Source organism: Taeniopygia guttata, chromosome 1 (assembly GCF_048771995.1).
Source record: "Taeniopygia guttata chromosome 1, bTaeGut7.mat, whole genome shotgun sequence".
Lineage (NCBI taxonomy): Eukaryota > Metazoa > Chordata > Aves > Passeriformes > Estrildidae > Taeniopygia > Taeniopygia guttata.
In genome coordinates, this window is record NC_133024.1 from 464,007 (window position 1) to 485,430 (window position 21,424).

Here is a 21,424-nt window from a genome sequence, read left to right on the forward strand (position 1 = left end):
GCCTTTTGTGAACAGACATGCAGCTCATTTGTTTAAATGATCAACTAAAGCACATTATAAGTCAATCAGTTCTAACTACCAGGAAAATAAGAGCCCATACCTAAATTCATTCGCTGCAAGCAGATGGTGGATTGCTTTTCTTTATGCTGCAGTCCTGTTCCCTTAGATCTTCTCTACGAAGAGGGGGACATACTGGGAGGTCAGTTTTCCGACAAGGTCATCTGTCCTCTGAGTATGAAGAGAATTACACAGAAAGTGGGTTGGGCTATATTTAGAGTTTGGTCCAACTCCGTGCCAAGGTCCCCCCCGCTGTCTCTCTCTTGCAGCACCGTCTCAGGTTTATTCTTGCAGATTCTCAGCCCACAGAACACACAAGATTAGCAAAGCCGCTCTGAGCTACTGCTGGATCGAGTTTTTTTGCAATTTGCTAAAAACAAGTGGATCAGCAGTTCAGATGACAACTCCTTAAATCACCCACTCTTCTAGTCCTTATCTTTCTTAATTTAAGTGGATTTTCCCTTTTCAGTTGAATAAAGGGAGGAAACTGCCTGGGATAGAGAGAAAAGACTCTCCTGAGCTAAGGTAAGGTTGCTTCATTTTTGTACTGTCATTGTAATTACAGCTCAATTAATGATTCAGATCAAATATGCTTCTTCTGCTACACCAGTTTTGCATGTCAGCATTAAGGGTATTTTTGCATAATGAAATTCTCCATGTAAAAATATCAATTCCCATTATCACTGTCTATAAGAAATGGGAAAATAAAAGAGTATCAGCGTGTGTAATAGAATATATACTACCAGATTTTTACCTGCTTAAATTACTGTAAAAAGCACACAGCCAAGCCAACAGATTGTATCACCCTAAAAATGAAAGAACCCCAAATGTGTGGCTATATGCACATGATTACATATACAGGCATGCATTGAGATATGCTGAGTGATGTTTCAGCCACATTATTTGCACAATATGAGCAAGCATGCCAGCAAGTTTGCGATATAGGGCTTGCTGCAAATGGCATAGATATAAGAAAAAAAATTAATAAATTAACGTGCTCAAATCCGTTTATAGTTCCAAAGTCGCTCAGCTCCAGAGTACAGGCAGTATTACAGATCATACTGTATTTAGTTTCCTTTCCACTGTATGCTATACACTGGTTCTGTATTGCTTCTCTTTTTAAAAACAAATATGGCTCAACAGTTTTCCTCAGCATCATTTTAAACTCTTGTGATTCTTAAGGGAAAAAAAAACTCTGGACAGAATACATCACTGCATACCTGTCTGTTAGGAGATCCTAACCCACTTCAGGTCACATGGCCATTATGATACCATAGTGTGGATCCAACACGAGGAGAATGTCGTCATGTAAAGACACTCTGGAGCCATGGATTTAGCACTGGCACACACACACACTTTCTAATGCAACATCACCACAGCAAGACCACAGGAATGGTGACATGAAAAAATTGGGTAGGAAGGTCCACTTGATCCAAAGGTCCAAACACTGATGGGACAGCACCAAAACATTCTGCACAGCATAATCACTATATAAAGCCTTAGCAGAAGCAGCTGAAGAAAGGCAGATGGATTCTGGATTAAAATTCAGCAAAGAGCAAGAAAAGTCACTGTGAGTTCAGCTAAGGTGACTGAGTGAATTCCTGTACTTATTTCAGATTGGTTTTTTATAATCTAGCTGCTGGTTAAATGATGACATGCATCAGGCTGTAAAACAATCTAAGTTGTCAAAAGTCTTATCTGCTGAAAACTTCTCATTTTGCTTACTCTCAACTATGTATAAGATTTTCTCATCCTTTGCTTCCGACTTTGCTTAGTAATTTATGCTTCGAGTCTTGAGTGTTAAGTTTATTTGACAGAAGTAATAAACAACATCCATTTCACACAAAATACCTTCCTAGCAGTTCTAAGACTCTAACAAATGAAAATTATGGTAGCATGCCATGGAAACAACTTGGGCTGTGTTGCATGTGGTAACTCAGATTCATCCAGAAGGTTTATATTGCAAGAATTTGAAGAAGAGGCTGTTAAAGGAGGGTTACTGAAGCACTGCAAATGCATTTATCAAATTTATCAGCAAGTAAAAGGCATTGCAGTATAAAATAATCTAGTGCAGTCTAAGATTTGAACAGTCTTTTATAAAAAATAGTTATACACTGATAGAAAAGGGGGGAAATACATCTTTATAAATTTTAAATGTTCAGGTTTTGCCTAAAGTTATAGCTTAATGAATCAACTTCGTTTTTGTGACACTTTGGGGCATTATTCTCCATTTGCATGTAGGAAAATATTACTTACTCCCCCATCAATATTAAAGATATCAGGGATGTAGGGTTGGCTTAAAAAAAGCAGTAATGCTGTGCCTGAGCTTACTGCTGCAGCGCTCCCAAACACCCCCTGGCAGATGGACAGGCTCTGCTGCGTCACAGCGGCAGACAGGCACTGCCTTGTTTTGAAGGGTCATCACACCCTCCCCACAGGAGCTGAGCCTACAATGTGTCTGTCACCCCAGCTGGTGGGAGGTTTGTTGACACAGGGATGACAGGACAACAGCTTTGGAAAATGGCAGTATGATGACAAACATGGGCATGGAATTACCTGAAGAACCTAGAAAGAAGCACATCTGAGTGAACAGGCCTCATATCTAAGGTAGACAAACCTCAGACTGCTTCTAACCTCTTTCTGGAGCCAATCCTGCTTGCTGGGTTTGTCCTCTTCCTATTCTCTCCTCATAAAACTCCATTAAAAAATTCCACTACCATGAGCTAGCTTTGTCTTGCTAAGGTGTGGTCTCCAATGGGCACAATATGCCCATTCTAGTGGAGACCACCATACGAGTAAAAAAACCCTAAAAATAGTAAATTAAAAGGAGGAAATTTTTTTCTTCTCCTCTCATGTAAGAAAGAAAGGAAGACTGAACCCCTTCATTTCTGTTAAAGAGGGGCTGATGGGGCTGAAACCCACCTTCCTCCCTTGTGGTGGGAGGGCATGGCCATAGATACTGGATGACATGTCCAAGGAGGAGGAGGAAGGGAAAGCTTGGCTGATGATGCATGCTGCCAGCTGGCCAGGCAAAGCTCCAAGAGGACATTCACTCACTCCTTGCCTCGGCACTGTCCCTCTCAGCTGACAGGTGTAAGCAGGACCAGAGCCAGATGGGTAAATCCCAACAGCGCCAGGGGGACAAGTCCCACCAGCAGGCAAAAGCCCTGCTCCCCTCCCTGTATTTACCTTCTGCCTCGGGGGCTTTCTTCTGGTGCAACCAAACAACAAACAACTCCCTCCCTGCCAAGTTGAACAGACAGAAACAAGCTGGGATTTTGGGGAGAGTCAAAGCATACCTCAACTCATACTGAAACAAGGACCTTTAACAAGAGGTCCTGCCAGGTGCCACAGCACCAATGCTACATGGCCCTGCAGTCAACCTGCAGGACCCAAGACTCACCTCCATCCCCCACCATCAATGCATAGCTGGTGCTGCAGCTGGCATCAAGGCAGGGACACCCAAAAGGGGCTTGGAAGAGCATGAGAAGGGTAAAGGCAGCACTTGGAGTCAGTCTGTGAGTACTTGGGTGCAGCTCTGTGTGTATACCTGCATAAGGGAGGAGCACAGAACTCGATATGAAGACAGGTGCCTACAACTGCTGAAGGAGGTCTGCCTTAAATCCTGCAGTGAAATTTTCTTTCAAAACCTTTAGTGACTATTGCCACAACTTCTGAATATACTTTCCAGGAAGGGATGGATGATAATATGCCAATATATGCTGTATAGGAAATAGAGATACTTATAGACATGGAAAAATCCCAAAGCTATAATTAAGCAGTTAATTAAATAATTACAGTCATTCAGCTAAACAGCACTTTCCCCTGAGACTTACATGTAATAAGGACAGGGAAAGAAATCAAAGTTCACACTCACAACCAGGCACATAACCCCAACTGTTGTCTGACTGCTTTCACAAATCTTTCAAAAATAAGAAGGAAAAAGCCCCAACAACACAACTTTTCCATAGGGTGTCGTGCTGGTAGAGTGATAGCTCTTTGCAGAAAACAGTCTGCACTCAGGAGAGGAATAGACTCATCATCTGCATTTCCTTTCAGTCTGATACAAGTATTGGGACTGACAGAAAGATCTCCAGCACTGGTTTTCATGTTTTGCATTACAGAATATCACTTCTAACTGTGGCAAATTGAGTGTTGTCTACTCAAAACACAATAAATCTTCATGTGTACAACTAAGCTCAGTAAGGCACAGCTCAAGTAATGCACTGGAACAGTGATGTACTCTTCAGGCCTACAGTACCACACTGCTTGGCAGCTGCAAATGCCAGCTCTGAACTCAGGAAAACTGCAGGCAGACACCCAGTGCCCTACTTCTTGCCCTGACAACTTTGTGCTCCCACTCAGTACAATTTTCTGGCTCTCAGTCCTTACTTTGGTGATTATTCAGGATGGGTATACCACCCATTCATGTGAGAAGATGAAGGCTGTCAACTTTAAAACAATTTTCAATGACAATCCCACCTATACAGTGTGGCATTAAACTATGCAGGAAGAAACAGTTAAAATCTGTGTTATATAAAACTGACACAAATTTCTTATCTTCCATTACATATGCCTAAGTTCTTTCAATTGCAGCAAATTCACAGTGACCACTCCTAATGCAAAAATGCCAAGAAGGTAATCCAACAACACTTGAGTTCTTCTGTGTCAAACATCAGAGAGTGAAATGACATATAGAGAGCTGCAAAACAGTAAATTCCAATTTTACATAAAATGAAACATAGTCCTGTTAGAAGAAATCCTTGGAGAACTTTCTCACTTTTCACTCATAACCAGCTCTTTAGTATATCCATCTATCTGCAGGCATTCACTTTAATAGGAGAACAGAGTCCAATCCCTAGCACAAATAACGCTGCAAAAAAAATTAAAATCAGTATTTACAACATGCTTGTATTTTAGCACAGTCCTCATGCACTTTTCTTAATCACAAATAATATTGTGGGCGAACATAAGAATGAAGGCGGAAAAAAACCCTCTAAATGGATGTCAAATAATTGAGATACTCTCCCTAAAGAAACAATTTAAAAATCATGTACAAAGTACAGTAAAAATAGGCATTTTACACCATCTTGTCTGCTTTTAAGAACACTCAATTTAAATAGCAAATGAGCAGCAGCCACTCTTCGTGTCACTGCGCTTTCCTCTGCTAACACAACACTTAGGGAAGTCATCCAGTACAGCTTGAGGTACGTCCCCTCTCACAACTCCTGCCTGGAAGAGGGGGACAGCAAGGAAGTCCCACGTGGGAAGAAAGTGAGACTGTGCAGGATGAGCTTGTCAGGAGATGAGGAAAATGAAGGGTTGAGATGATGTGTCAGGGCTCGTGTGCTTGAGCACCTGCTGCTGCTCTGCAGTTCCTCTCACTCAGCCAAGCCAAAGGGCTGTACATTCCTTGCTGTACATTCACCCACTCACCAGCACCAGCCCACTGAGAAGAAGAGACAACCAGGCTGTGATGGAGTTTCTCAACACAGACAAGTAGACACCAAGAGGTTGAAATCATATGACCTTTTCTGCAACTTGAGGGCTTGAAGGGGGAAAACCAGAGCCTTTGTTTCCCCCTTACACTAAGTTTCGTCTGACTTCAGTTGTCTGAGGTGCAGACCATGAAGTCTAATTATAGGTTTATTGAATTTTCCCAGAGATTGGCTCCTTATGTGGGCAAAGAATTCCACAAATCTCTTTGGGAGCCTGGATATTCCTCCATCTTAGATTTCCCTTGCATAAATGTACAAGGTGGGTTTCTCATCAAGTTTGCTCCTTGACACTGAAGCAAAAGGAAGAAATGCCAGGCTTCTTCAAACAGTGCAGGACATGAAGTGATCACTGCAGAAGGCACAGCTAGACTCTTTCCTACTGCCCTCTCCTGTGACATGTCACTTTAATAGAGCTGCTAACACTGAAGACATTTCTATTATTAAAAGTGCAAAGCTATGGTACATACGAAGCGGTCAATATTCTATTTCACAATTGTTGATGAAGTACTACACAGATGAGCTGTGTTTCCTGGGTGTAAATGCCCAGTGCACGTGGTCAGAGGAGGGAGTTCCAGAGGATTTATTTGGATGGAAGTCAGGTGCATGTATGTGCTTTGTTATACTAAAGAGATTGGGAACATGCATTGATGCATTGAGAGGGACTGCTTAGCCTTTAGCAAACCCCTAGCACTTCTTCCACCTCAGTTTGTCTTACTGCAGTAACAAAAAAAAAAAAAAAAAAAAAAGAAAAAAAAAAAAAAAAAGAAGAAGAAAAGATGTAAAAATATCCCTTAATGGGGTTTGTTGGAACCTAAATAACATGTAAAGTTCTGTGGGAGTCTGGAAGTGCTATAGGAGAATGTAATAGCTGTTTGTTACATTCTGGCAGAAAGGACACAAAATCCCTTTCTCTGACACTTGAAAAAGCATGAGTGTTTTTAAAAGTAGTTTTGAGGATCCAAACCAGTTGCATTCAGATCATTAATATGAAGAACAAACCTGGAGCTCACTCTATCAGAGCCACAACTAAGTTGGATGCATTTTGATTCTGAGTTACAGTCTCCAGGTTCCAGTAGTGACGGCCACAATCAAAAGCTTCTTTGTCATGTCTTTGCTATTCAGCAGCTTCTGGGAGAGCGCCCCTGACATGACACAAGAGAAAGATAAGGGTTAGCCTTATCCAGAGGGTTTCACTACGGCATCCAACTCGAGTACAAACTGCTGACAGACTCTGCAAAGCTGGGCCAGAATATACACGGGGTGGGTGGGACAGAAGCAGTGCTTTATCTAGGGCCTGAAGCCGAGCTCCGGAGACAGCCTCGGAAGGCAGATGTGCTCTGGTATCCTGTGCGAATTCACATGATGTGAGTGAACTCTTCCTTCAGACCCTGCCTTGTTGATTTACTACAGGACTGCTGATAAGGAAACCCCTGTGTGGCAGAACACTACCCACAGCACAACAGGGATGAGATAGGCAACACATCTGCAGAGGGAGATCAGTGCCTCAGCCAAAGTTACAGAAAACAGCAACTGTAAAATATTCCATGTCTTACAATATGGGAAACAGCACAACCCTCAGATCAGGGATACTCTGTCTCTCACTGTTTGTCTTTGGGAGCAGAAAGAATAGCTATATACAATAAATGATAGCAAACAGAGTCCAAGCATAACAATAAAAAAACCCCAAACAATACATTAAGTACTGTCATGATCATTTTATCCTTTTGTTTTTGTTTTAAACTGAACTAATTACTTAGCTCAGCAAGGGTCAGGACTGGAAGGCTACACCAGGACTGTATTGAAGGTATAACCCTGGGGAACAATTTTGATTATAGTGAAGGTTTCAGCTGACTACATTTTAATTAACCTGAGTAGCACAGCACTCTGAATCCCGAGATATCCCAGATCGATTTGGAGACTAACATGACTCATTTTACAGCATACTTTAACATTGCACTAATAAATTCTTCAACCATTCATTTAAGTCTCAGAGGTAATCTAATTTCTCTTCTATTCTTATTATAGAGGCTTTCAAAAGACATTTCAACCATACAGCACTAAAATCAAGTGGCTGTGGAATGCCAAATATAGCAGTAGAAATCAAATAACTCTTCAATACTTGCATTAAATAAAAAGCAGAAAGACACTCCTAATTACAAAAGAAGGAGTTTTATTTGTATTGATAAAGCCTTTTTAATTCAAAATAGGTCTCTATTATAATAAAGATGAGCCACTGCAGCATTTGGTTAAAAAGTTCAGCAGTGAACTAGCATAATAATATAACACGACAAGATAAAAGCAGGATGTTCAGGGTTCAACGCATGATGCAGTGTCATATACATTTTCTGTATAATCCAGGCTTAAGGGAGTCATGCTTAAAGTCTGACAAAACATGCATAGAAATACATGGCAAACAAAGAATCAGCTCCCAAATTAAGCAAGTTTTGAGCTAATGCATCATAAGACCCATAAGATGATGTCATTTATATATTTAAATTCAGAAAACACATACATTTTCCTGTGCATTCTCCTCTGCATCATTAATTCACCACTGTTTTGCTAGTGTATGGAAATGAAAATGTTAACCTGCCCAGTACTCTCCTTGCTTCTAGTGAGACACTGCAGTCCCCAGTATCAGTTAAATGTCACCTGCAGAGGTGGCTACACACTGTCCCCATCCAGCAGCAGTAGTAGATACCAAATCTTCCTCCAAGAGGCATGTAAAAACCAGAAAAAGATCCAGACAATGTGAAAGGACCAAGAAAACCTCTGAAGATAGTATTCAAGCAGAAAGGGCTAAACCCAAGAGAAGGGCAGCCAGCACATACCACTGAAGCCAGTGGCAGTGGTGGCAGGAAAGCAAATGTTGGCAAGAGATGTGGAGCTCTAATTCTGAGGCAGAACACTTCTTGTCATGTAGAAAATGCTTTGTTTTCTCCCTCTCCCCTTTTCAGCAGGGTGAGCTGCTGCACCCCCTGCTCAGGGTCTGGACAGTGGTGGTTTCTTGGTGCCTGCTAGAGGCACTGTCACACAGGGGTGGAAACACTTGCTCCTGGCAGCTCCTACCCCTGGGAAGGGGTACCAAGTTCCCCCCTGCTACACCACCAGGCCAAATGCAGCCCGACTCTGCCAGCTCTTCAGTGTTGTTTCCTAAATCTTTTGAAAAGACAGGCACTGAAGAGGCTAGGAGAAAGAAAGAGAAGTTAATTCACATGTCCCTTAACCCCAGTGTATCCATAAAGTTGACAAAACCCAACCCAATTAAAACAAAGTATGAATTAGATTAGTTTTCCAGGGTGAAACTGTTCTGTGCAGGAAAAAAAAAGCACATCTCACTTCTGTGCAAGAGCAATGAAGTAAATGCGATTCAAGAGAATGATAATGGATTTCCTTTGACAACAGGCAAGGTACAGACCTATGCTCACATTTCTAGCAAGGCACCTAGTTCATTATTTTCTGTTTGCTTCTGCTAACCCAACAGTACCACAGATATTCTATTTTACAGTTGTCATTACCCCAACAGTTACAGTAATAATTTGTCACAGTAAGTAATCACAGAATTGGGTATAGCTAAAGGCATTCCCTGGAGCATGCAAAGTTATTCCAAGTTGGAAAGCAGCCATTCATGCATAGCAGTAATTGTGAAACCAATGCTTGAAGAGGTTTAGGACTATAAACCTAAACAACGAAAAAGCATCAAATTATTACTGTAGAACAGGGCACAAAATGTGACTTTTTATGTGGAGCAGCATTCTCTGCACAAGTTTGCAAGCATCAGTCTTTTGGGGTTTTTTTGGGTTTGTTTTTTTTTGGTCTTTTTTTTTTTGTTTTGGTTTTTTGGGTTTTTTTGGTTTTTGGTTTCATACTGGGAAACCAGCTGAGTATTTAGTTCAGGTTTCAGAAGAGCTTGAGTGATGTATTTAACACCCACTAGGGCCACCGCTTACACCATGTTCAAGCCAGCAGGAAAGGAACAGATGCTATTGCTCTCCCTGTCTCAGGTTAAGCACCAGGACTGGGAACCCCCCACCAGGAAAGTGTGAAAGTACCAGCACTTACATGCTGCTGCCTCAAGTGATCTAGAATTCCCCTCCTAGTTTTCTATTCTTCACTCATGCCATATCTTTTAATTGCATCCAAGGATGTGGAAAGGTAAATGACAATGTGCACTTCACCTTGGGCCGACCCTAAAAACTGCAAGTTTGGGCAGATCATAGCCAGAACCTCAGAAGGGGGCCCAAAAGAGCTTGAGCCTACCAAGTTCTGTCACTCCATGGCTCTGAACAATACTCTGGCTGACAAAAAAAGAGATAGGACGAAAGCCTCCAACCTGCATACAACACAGAAAATATTCAAGAGATCAAACAATTCTCAACTTCCAAATTGAAAATGGGAAGCAGAAGTGACTGCAGAGGATTTAAATTCAAAAAACTGCTGCTGTTCTGGTTTGTTGGTCAAGACTGGTGTTAGCATGTATTTCAGCATACTTGTAGTCTGCTATACAAGGGTGAAGAAAAGTTCCTTCTGCTATATTCTTGCGTTCAGTTGTGGGGTCATTTTTCTAAGAGAGTTTTGAAGTGTACAGAGCCAGGAATTGGACATGATCACATGTCCATAGATCTGTGCTGCATTCAACACAGTCTGCTACAAGGTGTGAGCAGCTTGGCTGCCGAGGGAGCAGGAGTCAATCCCAGCCTGTCTGGGATGGTTCTTGTGGCTCCTCTCAGGAGGCCAAGGCAGGCAGCTGCTGCTCCTCACGAGGAGTGCTTGCTGTGGCATCCCAGCAGATCAGGCTCCATTCCCACCAATCAATACTTTATTAATCTTATCTGGAGCAGACACTGCTGACGCCCAGCTTCCTCAGCGTCTGGAGGAATAGCAGCTGTCTCCAGCTCAGCACTAGGAAATGGGATCTCTGCATGTATCAAGAAGAAATATTTCTGAAGGATTCAGAATCCTTCCCCTCTCCTTTTCCCTATGCACTGTCAAAGTAACTGCCTGGGATTCATATGCCACTTCATGGCTCTGCATGTCCAGGAGCAACACACTCCTTTCTTTATCCTCTGCTTTACAAAATGACTGTGCCACACTCTCTCACACAAGGACCTGGCCCCAACAACCCAGCCATTTGAGGTTTTTTTGGATGGATTACACAAGGACTGTCTTTATCAGACCAACAGAAGGAGATGCCCAGACTTCGCAGCCAGTGGAAGACAGGGTAGCACACCTCTCAGAGCACAGGAATGGACACAAAAGAAAACTACTGTACTCAACAATTCCTTAAAATGTACCTCTAAGAAGTCCTTCATGTTCCTTGTTCTAAGGTTCAACAATTTCTTTGGTTCTTTTCATCAGCTGTGGAGCATTACAGACAAGAGAGACCTCACAGTTGCTAATGATGTAAATAAAATAGCTCATTGCTACTGAAAGACAACCAAATTGAGACACAACATCTAATCCTGAACTTAAGAACATGTTTATAAGGAGTAGCAGAAAAGATTCATATTCATCAGCCCTTCTTAGAAGTGATCTTAAAGAAATTGATGGCAAATTACATAAAAAAGGGGAAGAAATGGATTTTTACTGACTTACAGAGCTTTTGAAACCTCTAACCATCTCAGAGATGTTCTCATGGTTGTGTAGACATGGCACAGACTGGTGCATTACAAAAACATGGCTTGACAGGCAGATTAACTCCCTAAAATCCAAAGAGCACTAACTACTGTAGCTAATTTTCCATCAGAAACTTGTTTCTTTGACCAGTTTTGCATTTCAAGCTGCAGTCCAGCAGTAAGCTGGTTTATGAGCAGTCACAGTAAGATACACGTATCTTGCATATCTTATCCTCTCAAGAAACTCAGGGGTCTCTACTGTGTCAAAATTACATGTGAAGAAGCACTATTTTAAAATAAAAGCATTTCACTCTGGGGTAAAAAGTTATTTCCAAACAGTTTTTGAGCCCCTAAATCAGGAACTGAGCCTTTCCTAGTAAGTAGGAGAGTTTTCTACAATTCAAAAGGTTACAATCAAGTGATGAAAGCAATCTGAAATGTCTCACAAGCAATCATTTTTACCATAGAAAGTGACACACCATGTTCAGGTCTAATAAAAGCGCATCAGTTATTGTTATGAAAAAGACTCTAATTTGACCCACTGTTTTCCACAGGTTTACAGCACTAATACATCCATATTTGTGTCATTAATCTATTGAACTAATGACCAATATGAGTGAAGTAAGTGGTGATTAAAGCAATAGAAATGCCCCATTATACAGATCTTATTGCTGTTGTGTGTGGAGGCACTGTGTGATAAAGCAGTATTAACTTCAAAAATTGTGCTCATTTTACACAGCTGGGCTCCCCAGTAAAAGCTGTATTTGGATCATGTTAGTCTAATAACATGTTCTCAAGTGTTATTTTTTTTTTTTAATTGGTAATTATAATGAAACACTCTGGCTGAATAGTATTACCCTCACCCACTTACACCATCAAAACAAGATGTCAAATTTAGTTTGCCTAAAGCTTGATTTTGGCAAAGCAAGTCATCTGTACTCTCAGGTACTGTTTAGAAAGCAATATTAGCAGATTGAGCCATTTACCTTCTCAAATATTACACTTTTTACATTGCCATACCTGCCACATAACTTCAGCCATGGAAAATAAAAATCTGTCATAAATCTGTGTTTGACAGGGCTTTCTATGCCTCTTGGAGCAGGCTGATCAGTTTTGTATGCCCTGGTATGAAGTACTTGAAAAAAATAAAGATTTCCAAGTAGAAAACTGAAATGTATCACACATCCATATTCAAATTCCACAAACCTACTCACATATATTTACTTATATGTATGAAGGTGCTTTATCATAGCAACAAAGGAAGGCTGGATAAGCACTTATATCTCAACAAATTAGCCTTAGCCTATGGGCTTCCTCACACTTCTATCTGGGTTTGACCCCCAGAGTCACGTATGTATTTCTATTAAGGTACTGTCACTAAGCCTTCATCACAAGGCAATGACAATTAGTTCCCATTAACTGATTTCAAATTAACCAGAGGTCTTAAGAATCTGATGTCTCACATACTCATGTAGAGTTGGAGCCAAGACCTGCCTGTTTATACAAGACAGAGCAATTTAAATATACACTAGTAAGAGAGTTGGATTTTAATAGTGTAAGACACACTATTTGTCCAAGCAAAAAGCACAAGGGAATACACTAAAAACAAAAAGAAAATAAACCCCCAAAATGTGGCTGTTGAAAGAAAATTATAGTCGCATCTCATGTTAGAAATGTTGATATATGGGTTCAGAGTTGCTGCCAAGGTTATAGTCATTCTGAATATATATTGGTTGTTCAGCTTCTACCCACCAGATTTAAAGAATAAAACAACATATAGGTTTGCATAGATCTGATACCTCATGCAAAGATAAACAAGTTGTTTGCTTTTTTTGTTGTCTTGTTTTGTTAAAACCAACTACCATTCTGCACGTGTTTAGAAAAAGTCACATTTTTCAGGAGTCTTTTAATCAACTGTAGCAATTTATAAACCCATTTCAAAAATAAATATTTAGAGGTCATGTAAGCAATGAACTCAGAGAATGGCTGAGATCCAAGCATTGTGCAGACTGAATGACATGATCCTCCAGACATTTTTCTGCCCATGTGGTGCCATCAAAGAATTCTGGGTGGTTGTTTGTTGTTTTTTTTTTTGTTTTTTTTTTTGTTTTTTTTAAACATCATGACAAAAATTAGGAAGGAAATAGAGAGACATATGAGAACTGTAAAGTGAGACAGGAATAATGCAAGAGGGGTCATATCCCACCACTCAAACATGAGCCAGCAGAAGGGAAGGAATGAGATAAGAAAAATCAGAGCTGCAATGGCAGCCAGGTCTTTTCTTGGAAAGAGCTTAAGAACAAAATTAACCAAAAACAACCATCACATTTCTCTTCAGACATCAGCTACTCTCTGTACTCTCCTCTTCTCACCAGTTTGGACATGACTTTTACCAGGAAACCACCTTCAACTGCCCATTTAGACTGTGAGGTGCTTGAGGAAAGTGCTGAGGACTTGGCTGTCATGCCAACATTAAATGTCGTTGGCAAAATACTCTGCTCCACTAATTACCTTCCTTCAATTAAAAAAACTTCCTGGGGGTGACCAAGGAAAAGGGGAAGGAGAAGCAACACCTCACTCTTGATATATTATCTGCCATTTCAGACCACTGGAAAACTCTAGAAAAGTGCTGCATCTCCTTCAGTTTAAATATGAGCACAAGAGACTGAGGCACCTTGATTTTGACAGCCACACAGAAGATTCTTCTCTGGCCTGGCCACCAACCATGCCAGGTCTCTGTAGCAATTTGCAGCAATATTCTTCCTTGGATTATGCTGCTAAATTAGCTGCAGATGCTTCTGTACTCAATCTTTCCTTAGCTGTGTGCTTCAGAAAAAATGAACTGGAAAAGTCTGCTTCATCGGCTCTGTATCAGCCACAAAAAACTGCATGAAACCATGAAGTCAAGCTCAGACACCCCTGGAGAATTCTAGAGCATCACCGTCACATCCTGACTTTACAGTTTCATCCACTCAGCTGAAAGGATATTTAAAACCAACATTTCTGGGGACAAAGAAAATCCCATTTCATTCTTCTTTCATAACTGTAGTGTGGCTGAAATCTTCTATTCTCAGAAAAGCCAAAAATAAATAAATGCTGGTATATGCAGGGAAGTTTTAGCCTCAGAAATGGATTTTCTTACAACAACTGTTGAGCAGCTGAAGATATAGGAAAGAACACTATTACTTCTCTCAGCTAAAGCAATTACTAACATGATTATATTGTCCCCTTTAAGGTTCATTTGCACAAAGGGAGGTGAGCCTATCAGTACATAACAGAATAAATTATCACACATCCAGAAACCTCTCATTCTAGAACTGCCATACACCAGACTATCACCATGAAAGCAGATCCCATACTCAAGCTGAAAGCCATCTAAGGCCTCCCTGTAAACTTGAGCTCCATTTCAGACCTTGAGATGCTGTTTCCTAACAGCATGACATGAGTCATTGTGCTGACAGTGAGGCTGTTTTTGAGAAACACCATTGCACTTCCACGCCTGACTCTTCTCCTGCTTCCTCAGGTTTACCTCCGTATCTGAAAAGCTTGTTTGGTACCCCAACTCATCTTATACTGTGAACTAGAACCCTAAATATTAAACCCTTAGTTCTTCATTCTGAGTTCAAGTCTGAGACTGAGAATCTAATAAAACCCAAACTATGTCCTGAAACTACAAAATACAGTTCTTTTCCCAGCACCTTCTGTATATATACTGGAAAAATGCTACAAAGCTCATCAGAAGAAAAAGCCAACATCTCTGCAAGTAGAGTGAGATTTCAGAGGGCAGCCATAGTCTCTAGTGAAAACAAATATGCCAGAGCACGGGAAGATGATTTTCCCCAAATCACATGCCAAGTTAAATCGCAACACGTAGAACAGTATGCAAATCTCACTGATGTGGTAAAACATCTGCAAGCCCATGTGTGGCTTTTCTGATTATTTATGTGTCTCTACATCTCATTATTTTTCATGTGCTGAATAGGCAAGACTGAACTATGCTTCTCCCAAACTTGGGAAGTGTTACATGTAACTGCTCGTTATTTTCAAGGAGTGAATTACCACCAGAGTGGGAAACATACCTTTGAACAGCCTTCGTTCCTCTCAAATCCTGTGTCTTTATGCTTGCAGTTACTGTATTTCCCTTAGGGTTACTAGAAATAGTACCATATTTCTCTTTTTTCTGAAAACTCTTTGTGGTTAAATAGGGAAATCCTCCCTGTCTCTCACTACTTGTAAGGTTGTTTCTCCAGGTGCCCACTGTGCTGAACTTGGGTTACAAGTTACATCACAAAAGAAAACAAAAGCCACCAAGCATCCCCTGCAGTGTTAGTGGCACATACAGAGGGAAGCTCAAACAGGCAGGGAAAGAGAAGATGCTGTCTGTACTCCTCCCACGCCCCGCTTTTTATGTATAATATCCCCGTGTATGTGTAATATCCCCATTTCTCAGGACACTCTTGGTGACTCCTTGTCCCACAATATGGTTCCCACTGCACACTCCTTTTCTTTGCTTCTTAGGGAATCAAGATTTATATATGACAACCACAATATGTCTGTGTGTATGTCTATGTCTGTGCATTGATCCCAGAGTTTCTGTCTTGGCCCAGAGCCATTAAGCCAAGGTTTGACAAAAAGCTGGAGAAAGCAAATTCCTGCAAGTTCTTACAAGTTTTGTGAAAACAGGCAGGAAGGCATTTCTATAATTATCTTTGTGAAAGGCGAGGCTGGCATGTGCAATCCCAGAGACAGGGTAGCATCCCAGCAAATTCCTCAACCATGGGAAAAGTATCCACTGAGACTCACGGTCAACCACTGGACACAAATTTATAGGCAAGTAAGCATGTTCAACCCCAGAGCTCAGAAAACTACTCATCTGGCTAGGCAGGCACTGCAAAACATAGTCATTTGAATGATTTATTCCATTCTTTCTTCTAAATTTTTCCCAGCATTGAATCAGGAGGGAGCAAACTGGAGGGTGACACACATTTGCTAGCACAGCAAGGGTCTTTATAAAAGCAGATTTTGTATTTTCCAAATTAAACAGAAAAAAAGCCAATGACAGGGTGTGGTAAGGGATCCTGCTTGTTTCTAAGCCTCTTTTCAAACACTTTGCATACATGTACTCAAATACAGAACAGCATCCATTCTGAAATAAGCACCAGGGTAGAGCCAATGCATGTGTCTTGGGGTAGCTAAATTTACTTTTACAAGGTCTGTATTTCAGAGCACAGATACCTATTATGAACGCTTTCATCACACATCCCTGGTCAACACTGGCTGCGACTGCTTAAATAAGAGAGGAAAGGGGAAGACTGAGCCCATCATCACCCTTACTCAAGTCATGTCCCTTTTGCTGCCCACGCACAGTTCGGCTGCACAAACCAGCCTGGCAATGGCCCTTTACGCAGGCTGCTTACTGCTCACCCTGCTCGTGATGGTCCAGGGCACTCACAGAGCAAAAGAAAACCACTCACCTGGGAGATCTGCAGGTGACTGGAGGAAGCAGGCTGTGAAAAAAACAGCCAGCAAAAACCACAGCAGGAAGCCGGTGCTTGTACAAACCTTATCACACCACATAATACTTCCCTGCCGCTGTAATAATGCAGGGGAAACGATTTCCCACTGCAGCTCACTGCGTGAGGATGTAGCCCCAGTACAAAAGGATGTGTGAATATGCACAGACCAGATATGCACACCCATAAGGAGTTCAGAGCTGGGCAGGCACGTATCACACACGGTGCCCACAACAGCAGCAGTGGTAACAGCACAGGCAGCACAGAATGGAGGACAGGAGACTCAGACATGTGTCTGCACTGCCCAGAGGGTCTCACCAGTGACTGAGAACTGAGCTTTGACTCATCCTCTATTGAACTTTCATCGTCCCAGAAACTGAACACAGTGTGGCAGGAGAGCTGTGCACTCCCTACAGCTTTGTCCACCTACTCCAACTGCAGAAAATCTCACTACCTAATACCACCATCTTTTTTCCACCCCACAGATAGCTTTCTTTCTTCCCGACATGAAACTTTGAATGTGAGTTTTCACAAGTCGAAATTACCAACAGTGATAGAATTCTTACACCTCTGTTTCAAAAATTATTTTAAAAAAGCTTTATGAATGCACTAAATATATCTCTATCTACTCCAACCCTCTCCACTCAATCCCTATCTATAGATCATTTAATGGGATTTATTCCATTTATTTTCTAGTTCCCCAGGTGACAACATGACAGACCTTCAACCTGGTTTTGTGCAATCAGCAAAGGAGAGGTCAGTGAATTGGCAATAACAAAGTATTTGAGAGCCAGCAAGAGGGAGGGGGAGTTTAGATATTCAACAACAATGTGCTAGCACAATTGCATCTGTCCCTCCATGAAGACTCCAACATAAGTAAAAGCTTCAGGAGCAGATTCTTCACCATAATCTCCTAGGTTGTTTTGATGTGGTTACTTAAGCACAGTTTGACTTGCTTGCCTTCATCTGCAGCTGGGATCTGCAACAGAGACAAAGATCTGGCACCTGAGGTCTAGAGAAAGGACCAGAATACAACAGGTCCTACACGTCTGTGAAACTTATAATAGGCAAGCAGGCAAGGATCTGAGTTTAATTTCTTGTCCCTGATTTTCTGTTGCTTTCACATTCCCCAGGTCAACTTCTCCTTTTAGGAATTTGGGATGAACATGCATTTCTTGCCAGTTCTCACAGATGAGCTCAGTTGGTCAAAGCAGGGTGGTAAGAATAAGCAGGTTGTGGGCTCAATCCCCATATGGGCCACTGACATTAGAGTTGGACTTGATGATCCTTGTGGGTCCCTCCCAACTCAGAGTATCCTGTGATGCAGGAATTCAGGCCTGTCTGCCACCACCAACATGGGCACAGTGCCTCTTCCACAACATGCAGTGGGAAAACCATTTCAGCAAAATTGCTCTGACAGGGCTGGGTCATACTGCCAGTGAACATGGGTTACAGGGAGCTCCTGAGCAAGTCAGATCCCTGATGAGAGAAAACGTGGGCCTGAAAGACATGCATGGGAGGCAAGGGAATGGGAGACCACCTCTCCCCAGTAATATGAGATTCTGAAAAGGCTGATGTTTGACATTAGAGAAATACAAGGCTGAAACATCTCTTTCTAAAAAAACCCACCATGCATGGGGACTCCTGCACAGCAACATGAAACTCCTGATTAGGGAGTTCAACAAAATACAAACTTTCTTAGCACAGGAGAGTCTTGATAGCTCACCAGTACGTGGGAATCTATATGAAAGAAAAAAGCAGCAAAGTATTTTTAAAACATCAGTTTAAATCCAGAGCAGCTCTCCCTCCTCAGTAAGGAGTGTAGCTGCTTCAGTGTAGCTGCTCCTGTTAGTAAGGGACTGGCAGAGTTGATATTTCAAGCCTATTCTTCAGTAGTGCTCTAATACTCCTGGCTCTGAATCCAGCCTGCCACTCAGCCACCTTGCTCTGTTTGCACACAAACCCGAGTTGAGTAACCTGAGGAGACATTAGCAACTCAACACTCACCACAGCTTCATGCTGTGGTCTGACCAAGTGGCACAGGCTCTTAACCACAGCACGCTGTGCACGCTAATCCCTCCTTGATACTTCATGTCAGCTCCCACTGTGAATCAGCACAGAGAGCAATGGATTTTGGCTTAACAAGTGGACTCAATTGCACTTGCACTTTTTGGTCTGAGAGAGATTATCATTCCTACGTACATTACACAATGATCCTGATAGCAATCCATCAGCATCCTCCGAACGGTGTTCTGGCAGAGCTAATGTGAAGCTAGGGGTGTCCCAGATGAGACTGCTTGAACAGCTCAGCCATTCCCTTCAGGGGAAAACACCAGAGGAGCTGATGTCATTTACACTTTACCTGACTGTGCCGAGCAAACTTGCTGGCAGCCAATCACAATACAACAGTGACACTTTAAAAGAAGTGTTCAGGACATGCTTTTCATTACCACAGTCAATCTAAACACAGCATTGCCGCCTCCACCTTATCCCCCTGTGCAAGACTTCAAAAAGGTAAAGCAATAGCTACATCTGGATGATGAAAACATTCCATTGGGAACTGCAATATGCTGAACACTGCACAAGAACATGAAGTTGGATGTTTTCTGTATCCAGAAGTGGCTTTTCATACCATTTTAGACTTCCTAATTTTTACACTTCTTTGAAGTTCAGGTCGAGAGCAGGGTGAGGCCCCAGTGCAATGTGGCACAGAAACGTGTGCAGCTAATACAGAACAGGTACAATGTTCTGTACCTGTTCTGTATAATACAGAACAATTCCTTTGACTTGCCCATCCAGAAAGGCCAGATACTTTGAGAGGTACCCATGGCATTTGCAGCTGCCTGATTGGAGGAAGCTGTGGATACCATTCTGTTCCAAGCAAGGCTGCTTCTCACTCATCTAGACGGGGAGCAGCTCTTTCAAACACTCAACATAAGAGCAAAACTTTTGGAGGCATGACTGATCTTAATGGATGTGCCAAGAAACCAAGACCTCTGTTGTTATGGAGGGAGTCACTTATCTGCAGACAAGATACTGTGCAGGATCACTTCTAAAACAAAGTCAGTTACTTCCGTCCAACTGGTATCTGAAATCTGCCAACAGCCATAAGAAAAGTACTGAAGAGTAATAGGGGAGCACAAACATGGGGATTAGCTGAAAATAGACTGTCTTTTTTTTATTACCATTAGTATTTTTAATTGCAAATGGAATCAGACTACATTCTCCTAGTGATAATGTAATTTAAGCAGTCTGTTATTCAGCATTGCATTGAATCGATATTCTGCAAAACGTTAACTTCCATGCCAAGTTCCATCCCCAATATACTTGTTCCAAAAAACCCACTATATTTAATCCCAAAGTTTATGAAGCAGATAACAAAAGCTATTGCAGTCAACTCTAGAGAATTACTTGCCCAGTTCTCTTGAAATCTCTACTGAAAGTCCTGCTGGTATAATATTTAAGACTTTAGTCCCTAAAGCAACGTTTTCCATATGACCTCAGGCTTAATATTACCTATGTTGTGTCAAAACTGCTCAGACATGTTGATGCTGGCATCAGCTCAAGTTCTTTTAAAATACAGTTAAGATGTGCAATAAATAGAGAACAATGAAGTCACCACATGAGAAAAAAATTCAGAAGTTACCGATCAGAAAAATAGATCTTGCATGGAAGCATGAACAATCATTTCAAAGAGTGGCTGGGTGCCCTCCTCTCTCAAAGCTTGCTCAGCTATTTCGCTCTTCAAAGTACTCATGTCACCCTTCAGCTCTGCCAGTTAGCTATAGATCAAGGATGAAGATACAGGTTAATACAGGACCCGAGAGAGGTGAATATATTTGAAATTCCATCTGATCCTCATCGAAGGAAAAAATTCTTCACCCTTACTTCAGAGTGCAAGCAGTTACCAAATGCCCCTGAGGATGATGGCTGCCCTTCTGAAATAAGGCCTCCCCCCACAGCAACACCACCAGCTCCAGGTGGACTGTATGGGTTCTCCATGGGATCTTCACCTTTCAATAGTGGCTCAGAACCAAGAATGTCCCTATTGAAGAACAAGGGTGGAAGGGCTGAATCCCAAGATAAGTAAGCAGCAGAGCTGACCTCATCTGCTCTTCCCCAGGGCATTCCCTTTAGGATTGCATGAAGTTCCTGAAACAGTATATGAAAAACAGACATTGAGGTTTTACTATTCACAGGCAGGAAGTAAACAACATTTAGCAGGAATTAAAACCACTTATTCAGGGAAATTTAAAACACAAACCCCACAAACAAACCATGCTGGGGTTAAAGCAGTACTTTAATCCAGTGAGGGAACACAGGAGAAACCAGCCACAAGAAAATCCACACTTGTAGTGCATGCACACACATACACCTGTGAAGCAATAGAGAGAACTACAGATGAAGGTAACCAATGCTCTTCAAGAAACATGGTCACTGCATTAGAGTACTAAGAATTAGTTTGGTCTAGATCCATTCCCAGAGAAGTCAGTAGAAGATAAACAGCAACAAAAACCTCCAGAACAAACAACACATTTCAGTAGGCAGAAAATCAAGCTCCTGATGAGCACTTCTGAAAGTCACCATCCTACATGCATGCTCTGCTGAGAGAAACCTGTTTGAGCTGTCAAAACATTGCAGCTTTTGTCCACTTTGGGATCTGTCCCATACAGGTGAGTCTCATCTGAGTTTCCCCATTACTATGTGAAAGAAATCTACTCTACAAAGTGTGCATTTAAATAGT

At 41.7% G+C, this 21,424-nt stretch overlaps 2 protein-coding genes across 14 annotated transcripts in view; one reads left to right on the top strand and one right to left on the bottom strand.

Moving 5' to 3' along the window:
* The window catches only part of CMSS1 (cms1 ribosomal small subunit homolog), a 218,059-nt gene that overhangs the window by 31,286 nt on the left and 165,349 nt on the right, over positions 1-21,424 (bottom strand). Inside the window, exons 1-2 of one of the 5 annotated variants that reach the window (XM_072931989.1) lie at positions 1,278-1,296; positions 101-228 (exon numbers count right to left, since the gene is read on the bottom strand). The exons of 3 other annotated variants lie outside the window; for them this stretch is intronic. In XM_072931989.1, the coding sequence (XP_072788090.1) occupies positions 101-110 (10 nt within the window). In that variant the 5' untranslated portion in view covers positions 111-228; positions 1,278-1,296. Of the gene's footprint in view, positions 1-100; positions 229-1,277; positions 1,297-21,424 lie in introns of those variants that run through there. One more of the 5 variants, XM_072931953.1, reaches the window with a different exon arrangement.
* Positions 130-21,424, top strand: part of FILIP1L (filamin A interacting protein 1 like) — a 184,820-nt gene continuing 163,525 nt past the window's right edge. For 4 of the 9 annotated variants that reach the window (XM_072931144.1, XM_072931001.1, XM_072931076.1 and 1 more), the window contains exon 1: positions 130-582. The gene's annotated coding sequence lies outside the window, so the exon portion shown is untranslated. The remainder of the gene's footprint in view (positions 583-21,424) is intronic. The other 5 variants (XM_072930860.1, XM_072930921.1, XM_072930832.1 and 2 more) reach the window with 3 other exon arrangements.